General features: G+C 37.0%; 1 protein-coding gene across 3 annotated transcripts in view; it reads right to left on the minus strand.

The window, feature by feature from the left end:
* The window catches only part of Dhx9 (DExH-box helicase 9), a 36,089-nt gene that overhangs the window by 16,440 nt on the left and 8,769 nt on the right, over positions 1-10,880 (minus strand). Inside the window, exons 4-12 of one of the 3 annotated variants that reach the window (XM_029477691.1) lie at positions 10,171-10,288; positions 7,892-8,004; positions 7,088-7,236; positions 4,694-4,740; positions 1,880-2,016; positions 1,417-1,506; positions 1,145-1,306; positions 975-1,052; positions 355-546 (exon numbers count right to left, since the gene is read on the minus strand). In XM_029477691.1, the coding sequence (XP_029333551.1) occupies positions 355-546; positions 975-1,052; positions 1,145-1,306; positions 1,417-1,506; positions 1,880-2,016; positions 4,694-4,740; positions 7,088-7,236; positions 7,892-8,004; positions 10,171-10,288 (1,086 nt within the window). Of the gene's footprint in view, positions 1-354; positions 547-974; positions 1,053-1,144; positions 1,307-1,416; positions 1,507-1,879; positions 2,017-4,693; positions 4,741-5,452; positions 5,542-7,087; positions 7,237-7,891; positions 8,008-10,170; positions 10,289-10,880 lie in introns of those variants that run through there. The other 2 variants (XM_021161044.2, XM_021161054.2) reach the window with 2 other exon arrangements.

Genomic DNA, 10,880 nt, shown 5'->3' on the forward strand with positions numbered 1-10,880 from the left:
CACATGGTGGCTCACAACCATCTGTAATGAGATCTGGCGCCCTCTTCTGGAGGGTCTGAAGACAGCTACAGTGTACTTACATATAATAAATAAATCTTAAAAAAAAAAATAAATTAAAAAAAAAAAAAAAAAAAAAAAAAAAAAAAAAAAAAAAAAAAAAAAAAAAAAAAAAAAAAAAAAAAAAAAAAAAAAGAGTGTATGTCCAGCATGGTCAAGGCTTTTTAGGTCAAATCCCCAAGGGGTCGTGGGTAGGAGAGTGTTTGCGTTTTAACAATCTTGAAAACTTGCTTGACCATAAAATCTCAAACAATTGCTAGAACTCTATAAACTCCAAGACAAACAATGACTTCTTACCTGTGTCACGACAATATTGCATTCGGCTGCTCTGTCATTCTGGATAAAGTCATCCAAAATGTACTGTGGAACTTGTGTGGTTTTACCACAACCAGTAGCTCCTCGGATAATCACAACTGAATTTGAACTAATGGCTTCCAGAATTTCAGCTTCAAATTTCTTCACAGGAAGCAGCTCTCTCTCTTGTAACACCTGGTTTAGCAAAGTTTAAGTTTAAGTTATTTAAATCATTTCCATAAATGAGTACTGCTTTCTGTACTTGAGGTATTATTTCAAAGAATGAAAACATTATTCTCTATTAAAATTGATTCCCACTAAAATTTCTAGAAAATGTGATCTTCATACTCTAGTTCATTCTTAAGTCTTCATAAACATTATAAAAGTATTTTCCATTTTGTAATGACTTGTTAAACAATGTTATCACTTTACATTTGCTGTAAAAGTATTCAAACCACCTAATACTGAAAAACCAAGAAAGTAGTCCAATTCACTCATAGGTCCTGAATAGCCACTGTCATAATTAACTATAATTACCAATTTGGTACAAACCTGTCATTCAATCTAACTACAATGTATTTTAAGCTCTAGACAATTTATGTATAAGATCTTCCAACACTCACACTTTGTAAATTATGATCTTGTTCCATCTGGTATGTTAATTCATTTTTAAGGTCCATGCTTATTTGTTCTGTAGAAGCCTGTAAAAAGAAAACATTCAAAATCTATTTAACTCTGACCTAAAGAAAGATACAAAGGAAAATAAAGATCTAAGAACCCATATTGCACTTACATAAGCAAGGGGTCCCTCATCAATGTTGCTACTTGTCCAAGGATTCCAGTTGGATTGTGGAGGTGACCAAGGAACCACTCCCACTGCATTTTGTCTCTGAGATGGTTCAAAATGAGCCAATTTCCCAATGTTAAGTATAACTGGCATAGAAGGATCAACAGGCTATTTAAAAAAAAAAAAAAAAAAAAAAACAGCAAAAATAAATAAAGGAGGTATGCTCCTAAGGAAAGACTCTAAAACAAGGTAAACTACAAAGCTGTATATATGCTTACTGGGGGCACAATTTCAAGATCTAGCTCTTGAACCACATTTTGCAGCTGAAGCTCCAAATCTGGAGAAAGGAAAACTTTGTAAGGCTCCACCTACAAAGAAGGAGTAAAGAAAATCATCAATATATCCACTACTAATTTCACCTAAACTAATTAATATACAGCTGACATTAGGGCTATTATTACTAATTGCCAGAAACCAACAACTCTAAGTGAGAATTTCATCAACAACTCACTCAGTGGCCACTGTAAACACAAGTTCAGAGTACTGATCAGTACAACATTTAAATTTCTTCATCACTAAGTGCTGAGCTCACAGAATATAGCTCAGAAATAAAACATTATTTGTTTGGCATTTAAAAACCCTAATTTCCATCCCCATTCTAATGCCCCTCTTCCAACTCATCCCTCAAACTATAAATTCAACTCCTTTAGCCAAATACTACATTTATGCCTAAGAACTTACTCTCTCTCCTTCTTTCTTCTTTGTAAGCCCAGAGTAAGCTTCAATCACTCCAAGATGATAGAGCTGTCGGACAAGTGAGAGGGCACATGACTGTGCTGCTAATTTCTTATTTGATCCATGTTCACGTGCGAAAATCCCTATAAAGATTACCAAAGATAGAACTGAGCTTTAAAGAACCATAACAACTAGATATTTATATACTAAAGAACCATTAATATAAATTATAGCACAGATCTTCCCATTCTATTCACTAACCAAATAAAATTCTACAACCTAACAACTAATCATTTTGATAAAGACTGGCACAATATTGACATTAAAAAAAAAAAAGATTTATTATGTATATACTGTATGCATGTAGGCCAAGAAAAGGGGACCAGATCACATTATAGATGGTTGTAGCCAGTGTAGTTGCTGGGAATTGAACTCAGGACCTCTTGAAGAGCATCCAGTAGCTCTTAGCCTCTGTGCCATCTCTCCAGCCCCTAAACTGTCATTACTTGCATGCCATTAAATCAGATTTAAAACAATGAAAACAAGTATAAGACAAAATTGAATATACAGTCACTGCTTTGATTTGTTAAGATATTTCTACTGAATTATCTCTGAAGTTTAAGATTATATGAGCCCAGGGTTCCAAAACAACTTTAATGAGAGCAAGGTTTATAAAAAAGCCTTACTTACAAGTCCATTGTCTGTCACAACTACTTCAGTATGCTTTAAAGTATCAAAGTAAAAACAGACTGAACACAAAATGTCAGTTCTATACAAGTCAGAGCTACATGGTGAGAAGCTGATTCAAAATAAAAAACAAGTGAAAACTGACAAGTTATATAGCAAAGTTTTCCATAGGCTAAACATAAGTATTTTTGTTAAGTTGCAGAATTCTTTATACAAAGTATAAAAAGTATTTTTATACAGAATTCTTTATACAAAGTATTTCAGGACCTTTTTCTAACTCTCCTGATCAAATGAATTGAGCCACTGTTATTATATATGGTACAAATTTAAAGTCTGTCAGTAAAACAGGTACAGAGCCTATTGTATCCCAACATACCTAATAGGTCTTAATCTTAGTGTTCAATAAAAAGAATATAAGCCTATCATCTAACATGGATATCATCTATGTTTTCTCAGGGTTAGTGATCTCATGGTTTCTGTCTGGTTGAGAGGAATCAGACAGCATAGCCTCCAACAAGTGGGTTTTTTTTTTGTTTTGTTTTTGGTTGTTGTTACAGAGGGTCTCACATATTCTGTATTACTACTCTCACTCTGGACACACTTTTCTGATTCTTCTGCATCATCTCCCAGTGTTAGGTCTGTACCTCCTTACCTAGCTTATGTGGTACTTGGGATCAACCCCAGGCCCCAGAATATTATGCAAATAATCCTCTAACTAACTTAAGCTACAAGCCACCAGCCCTCACACTTAAATTTTGGTTTGGGGTTTATTTCATAGAAAAATTTCAGGTCCTTCTAAATCTAAACTTACTACAGCACTGAAACCCAACACAAAAGAACAATTTTTGCACATTATACTGATAAACAGCCCAAGAATTTGTTCATGGTAGGCAAGCACCTCAGCTTGTTTTGTTGTGCAGGAAACCAAACTTCATAGCTTTCTACTAATCTTCTAATTAATTGTCTAAAAATCTTCTAAATCTATAATCTTACCTATTTATTTCAGACTACTTAAAAACTGGGGTTTTGTGGCTGGTGAGATGGCTCAGTGGGTAAGAGCACCCGACTGCTCTTCCNAAGGTCCAGAGTTCAAATCCCAGCAACCACATGGTGGCTCACAACCATCCACAACCAGATCTGGCGCCCTCTTCTGGAGTGTCTGAAGATAGCTAGTGTACTTATATATAATAAATAAATCTTAAAAAAAAAAACAAAACAAAACTGGGGTTTTACAGTTTTACTGTTCCTTTTGTTCCTTGAGACAGGTTTTCCTCTATGTAGCGCAGGATGTCCTGGAGTTCACTCTGTATACAAGAGGCTGGCCTTGAACTCAGATATGCCCCTTCCCTTGCCTCCCAACTACTGGGATTAAACGCTTGTGCAACCACTGTCCAGCATCCTGTTTGTTAAAGCAAGGTTTCACTCTGAAACCCAAACTACACTGGAATTTATGGGCAATCCTCTTTATACCTTAGCAATCCATACAGGGCATACTGGTACTTATCACCATGCCTAACTTTGACGGTGCTGTCATGTAGTCAAATAGCTATTTTTAGGCATTTAATTCTATTATCCAATCCAACCCTTGTTAAATTCCATTTTCCTATTTTAACCTAGAACTTTAAAAATCCTTCATGATTTCTTTGGCCACTAAAATATTACATTGGCATCTTTTGTATATGCAGATGGGGAGATAAAGCTGGTGTTAAAGATCAATATTATATTAACATTGCGGCAGGTACTATTGAGACCTAAACCTTGCTACCAATAGATTTCTTTGGCATATGCCAAGACCTAGACCAGTGAGTTCCCACAGGCACTGGCAGCTGCTTATTAGGACAAAGGGCTCTGTCCACTGTGCACCTCCTTAGCTTTACTTTCCCTAGCCTGCTAACACCTTCCCTCTCTTACTTGCCAATATTACCAACTCCTAAGACCCTATGTGTACTCAATCTATTGTTCCTTTAAATGAATAAATTTTTCTATTAATGTAATAGGCTAAAATTCTCTTCCTGGAAAATTTAATAACTTCTTTACATTGTTACATGTTCTATCATAGTAGCCCAAGCCTTCAATGTAAAAATATTTCTGCAAAAATGTTTAAGAGCATTTAAAAAAAGCAATTACACTTACTTCTGCCGAGCTGCTTGATATAAATGGTCATTTCTGCAATAAAGCTCCTGTAACAACATATACAAACAAGGTTAGAAATTTACCACCGTAAATTACTCCTTTATCTCCCTAGTCAGGGAGGATTTCCAACTGCATTAGACAAAAATTATAGCAAAAACCATTTCGAACACTTATTTTTGTCCAATCCTAGAACAGAAAGTATGTAAACTGCAAATATATGTCATTAGGTAAAAACAGCTGATGAGCTTTCTTTCCATGAAAAGAAAATGTTATGGTTTTAGATTATTGATTTACTATTTTTATCCCAAGGTTGGAGTCTGAATATGAAAATGCTTTCAATGAAAGAAAATTGTTTGTAATTGAGAGCTAAGAAACACACCAGACTCTTCAAAAGTGTTTGAACTAACTTACAACTGCAACCTGTTAGGGTAATTTATACATGCAACCACTATATACCAGTAGCACCTGTAGCAGAGTTCCAATTTATCTCAAGCTGGAAGAAGTCCTTGGTTACAAAAAAAATTTAGCCTATTTTTTTAGATACTTAAACCAGGGCCTAAAGAACAAAAGTCATTTTTCACATTACAGATAGCTAAAACTGCTAGCAGGCTCTAGGAGTAAATATAGGTTTTAGGTTTTTATGCCGGTCCTTTACTGCTCAGGCACATTCAAACTTGTCTTTGTGCTGTGAATAAAAGGTTAGGAGAAACTTAAGGGGAAAAAAGTTAGTTTCCTTCCTCAACTTCTTTGTCAACTGACCTTCAGGCACAAGGGCTTCAAGGGGGTCAAAGGCCACTGGCTTTCAGGGGAACAACATCCACCCTTTCATTAATGACACCGATGACAGTATGTTTCTCAGCCAGGCTTAAAGTCAGCACTCAATCTCATTCTCCTCCACCTAGGGGGGAACAGCAACACCAGAAATCAGTTTACAATAGTTTCCCATGTGATTGCTTAGTTCAGCCTAAGCATCAGCACATGTGTATATGAACACAGACCTCTGGTGTTGCTGTCTTGTTATGCCTTTCAATAAAGGACATACAGGAGCAATGTGTCCCAGCTCCAACTGTCTGCCTCTTACATTGTTTTGTCCTGAATTCTTTGTTTTACATCAGAAATCAGTAAAATACTGACATCAAATGTTGGTGGTTTTTTTTGAAGGGTGGGTTGGGGGGTTGGGAGGGCAGCAATTCAATGAGCTTCAGGAATACTTAGATAAAAATAGTAAAAGTGGTAGTAGTAGTTAGTAGTAACATTAATGCTGGGAATTTGAGCTCAGGGCCTCATGCATGCTATACAAACATTCCAACCCTGAGCTCTTATCGCCAGCCTTTCTAATTATTCTTAAGAGAAAAACCACCAGGAGCTGCCAAGTACAATAAGTTGTAGACAAAGTATTAAAGGAAATGAAGTCTTTTTACAGCCTGGGAGTTTTGTTTTTTAAATTCTGATACCAAAACGGAGAACACTCTTAAAAATATAACACTAAATATAGTATGAGAATTCAGGACTGAACAAAGTAGTAGGAAGCAGGAGGAGCCATGCTCTCATCATTTTTAGTAAGTGGTCAATTTGTTTTGTTTTGTGTAATAATTTTAGGGTTGCTACTTGCACCCAAGGGAGAACACTTTAATTTCAGAAAAATGTTTTAAATTTATTTTGGATAATTTATTTTGTATAATTAAAGATAGCAAATCGAATCAAAATATTTTGAAAACCACTTCCTTTTCTCTTCCAATAAAAATACAGTGCCTCCCTGAGAAATCTAATCTGTATGAGCCTTCCTGGGAGTAATAAGTACTACACCCTGGAATGCTCTTAGGAAGAACATCAAGCAGGCTGAGAAACATACGGTCACATATCTTCCCTTACATTGTTTTAAAAGCTTAACAGAAAAAAAAAAAAGGCATTCTAATTTAAACCATATTTAAGAACTTCGCGATCCTTTAACTTCAGGGTACTCAAGTAACGGGACTCTTAAAAGAGCTGCCAACATTAAACTGAAATCAAATTTGGATATAGGTAATACATACAATCTACTTCTAAGACAACAAAACATACCAGAACCATTTAAGTATTTAAAGATATCGCCAATAACTACACTGGGGGGGGGGGGAATCACCGCCTCTGGCCAATTAGGTCAACTCGTAGCAAACCACCACAGTAGATATTAACTGACATCAAAGTCCAGCAACAGACTTTTGCAGGACTTCTTATAGAATAGCATTACATTCTTTTAAAAAAGTATGGTAAACTACAAGTCAGTAATTCTTATATATTTATCTTTTTACAATTCACTGCTGGCGCACACAGTTAACTGAGTAACATTTAGTTAATAAGCATAAAGTCAAACCACCTTAACTTTTTACAAGGAAAATAGTGAAACAAGCAAACCTGTTGTGGTCGGGACCCACTTGGGTGTACTTATATTCTCCTTGGATCTTTTCTTTTTGGAAATACTGGTTCAGACGAGCCTTAGCATTTTCCAGTGTCCAGTTTCCATGAAGCCCAGCATTTAAATCCACTTCTTCTGACTCTAGAGTCTGTAGAATCAATGATGAGTAAATTTGGCTGCACAATAATAATGTACAGGTTTTTTTTTTTTCAATATAAAGCCAGATTTTTATTTTTGTAGTGCTGAGATCCAGGGGTTTGAACATGACTAGTCAACCACTTTATCACTGAGCCTGTTTTTTTTTTTCTAAGATTTATTATTATACATAAGTACACTGTAGCTGTCTTCAGGTGCACCAGAAGAGGGCGTCAGATCTCATTAAGGATGGTTGTGAGCCACCACGTGGTTGCTGGGATTTGAACTCAGGACCTCTGGAAGAGCAGTAGGTGCTCTTAACCACTGAGCCATCTCTCCAGCTCGAGCCTGTGTTTTTGAGATAGGATATCACTATGTTCTTAGAACACTATAATCCAGGTTGGCCTTGAACTAGTCATTCTCCTGACCCTCTCTTTAATGCTGAGACTACAAGCATGTACTCCAGGGTTATACAACCAACTAGTAAAACAGGCTTTTTAGCTAGGGCCACTGGAATGAAGGCCAGCCTGGGATTGAAGACTGTCTCAAAACAAACAAACCAACAACTCAATGTGCTATTAACTTGTATAGGTACTCAACTCTGCTGTGAAATAAATCCCAAGTCCCATTTTCAAGAATTTAAATTAACACTATGTAAGATTCCTCACCGCTTGCACTTCTTGTTCTTCCTTTCTTGAGTAGTAATCTTTAAGGTTGGCTCCTCGGTCCCAAGTAGGTCCAGGAGAGCCATAGCCAGAAGACTCAACTCCAGAATTATTTTCTGCTATATAAAAAAAAGAAAATTGCTCTTTTAATTAACCAAGTTTGGGGGAAGAAAGCTACATATTTTAACAAATGTCCCTGACTACGTGTTTGTATACAGGTTTTCAATAATCTGGAAGGACATCTGAAATAATCAGGACTGTATTGGTCAGCCTATTTATTTATGGTTGTCTATGTCTATGCATGTGGCGGCCATAGTGTAACCTCCAGGAAGCAGTCAAGTAGTTTAGTCTAATAATTAATGTTAACTGGCAACTTTACTCTCAATCCCATGGTATGGTCTGTTAAGAGATTTTCTTGGTTAATGAGAGAAGACAAGACACTGTAAGTGTCCCATTGTTTGGATAATGAAAATAGAAAACAAACTAACAATTAACAGCACAAATTCCCTGCTCTCTGCCAGGTGATCAGCTGTCCACGCTTTTGCCACTTTCAATCTTGTCATGCACTATAAAGCAGAATAAATAAACCCTTTCTTATTTGACCAGCTTTTCACTGGGCTAGTATATTTAGGTACCTAGCAGGCCAACATTCCCACAGAACCATTTGTCTACACAATATGGATGCTGGTGGGGTATAGAACACAAGTACTCATACTTGGTTGACTCTTTCTACTCAGCACTAATCTGTACTTTTTTTTAACTTAAGACACTGTAGCTGTCTTCAGACATATCAGAAGAGGGCATTAGATCCCATTACAGATGGTCATGAGCCACCATGCTATTGCTGGGAATTGAACGAAGGACCTCTCTCTCTCTGCAAGAGCAGTCAGCATTCTTAACTGCTGAGCCATCGCTCCAGCCCCACTAATGTGTACTTTTAAGACATACTTATTTCAGTTGTTTTTATATATAAAATAACAAAGCACAAAACTATCCAGGCTAGGAAATGTCTAGCTGGTAAAGGTATGAACCTAATAATCTGAGTCTGCATTAAAAGCTGAATGTATTTTTTCCTGTCTTCTATACACTTGTTCTTTAAAAAAAAAAAAAAAAAAAAGGGGGGGGGGAGTTCTTGAATACAATACACACAGGGGAGGTCAGTCTGTCTCTATATTATTTAGCTTTGGCTGTACCAAAACTTGGTAAGTAGACCAGAACACCTCTGAACTCATGAGGATCTATTTGCCTCTGCCTTCCAAGTAAGTGCTGGAATTAAAGGTGAGTATGCCACCGTGCTTGGCCCAAAAGCAACACATCTTTTTAAGTAAAACATTTTTTAGAGATGCTGGAAATGAAGTTTGTTTAATACAATGCCAAGACGTCTACAAAGCACCAAGCAAGCACTGGGTTCAACCCTGACCACAGAATAACACTAGGTGTGGTGAACATGCCTAAAGCCCAGCTTTGGGAAAGTAGAAACAGGAGAATCTGAAAGTGTAAATTCATTCTCCAAATTACAGCCTAAATAAAAACAGAAACACAAAACCTAATTCTGAAAAGAATGCTAATCCCAGGACTAATAATTAGGAGCCCCTGGAAGTTTTGACTCTATATAAACCCAGAGTGGGATGCTAAAGAGATGGTTCAGCAGTTAGGAGCACTGGTTTCTCTTACAAGACTCATGTTTGATATGCAGTACCCATGAAGGCTCAGGTTAACTCCAGTTGTGAGGAGTGGTGGCCTATTGTGGCCTCCACAGGTACTTCAGGCAAACATCAATATGCATGAACTCTAAAGTGACAGATTAGTTTCATAATTTGTTCAAGTCAAAATAGGATAGATGCTGTAAATTGTGTTTCAGTATTTGTTAGAAACCTGGTCAAAATCTTACTCTGCCCTTAATAACCCAAATAAAATTTTCAGCAGGGCTAGAAACCACAAATCCTCTTACAGGTATACAGGTAGGGCAAAACAAAAGGTGGATGTAATACAAAATTCAGCCAGAGTATCTAATATGTGCAAAGCCCTCTAAGCCTGATACACAGCCATATAAAAGGCAACTAACTCATAAAATTCTATAACCCACTTGGTGGCCCGTAAGTATCGCAGGTAAAACACCTATAAATTTAAATCTTTTAAACAGAACAAACCCTACAACAGTGGCAGCTTGAGTGGGATCACCTAATAAACATGTTTATTGATTTTTCTATACAATGACAAGATGAGGTGACCAAGCATGATTGTGCTATCCTCCATTAAGTACATATATTCAAGTCACTTACCTTCTGCTTTGAGAGCCAGGTGAGGAGGAAGTGGCCCTCCCATGGGTGCTGGTAAGCCTTCTCCGGTACTTGCTGTGCTATCAGAGGTGTCACTAAGTATGGGCGGGGGTGGTACAATCTACAAAAGGAAAAGTCAAGTGTCAGTACTTGGGTTTTTTGTTTGTTTTGCAGAAACTAGAAGACTCTTTCAAGACTACTCAAAGATACCCATATATTAAACATCCTTCCCCATAGTATTTTTCCCATTTCTGTGTTTGAAGACAAAGTTTCAAGTAACTTAAGAATGATATTACCTCCACTTGCTGAGATCCTAAGTACATGTTACAGCTTGGCTTTTACCATTGGTTTTGTTTCCTTAGTATCTGAACATCTTTTAAAGGATGTCCAAATATCATACACTCCAATCAGGAATCATTCTTTTTCATTTTTGATCTGCAAGGATACCTGTGCACTTAGAAAGCTTTCTTAGCTGGGCACAGTAGCTTATACCACACCCTATCACCTGGGACACTAAACAATCAAGAATTCAAGACCAATCTGGACTATCAGTGAGTTCTAATTCAACTTTTCTTGAAGTAATAAGAATCATCTTAAAGGATTAAGAAAGCAGCTACAGCCGGGCGTGGTGGCGCACGCCTTTAATCCCAGCACTCGGGAGGCAGAGGCAGGCGGATTTCTGAGTTCGAGGCCAGCCTGGTCTACAAAGTGAG

This window comes from Mus caroli, chromosome 1 (genome assembly GCF_900094665.2).
Source record: "Mus caroli chromosome 1, CAROLI_EIJ_v1.1, whole genome shotgun sequence".
In the NCBI taxonomy this organism is placed as follows: Eukaryota; Metazoa; Chordata; class Mammalia; order Rodentia; family Muridae; genus Mus; species Mus caroli.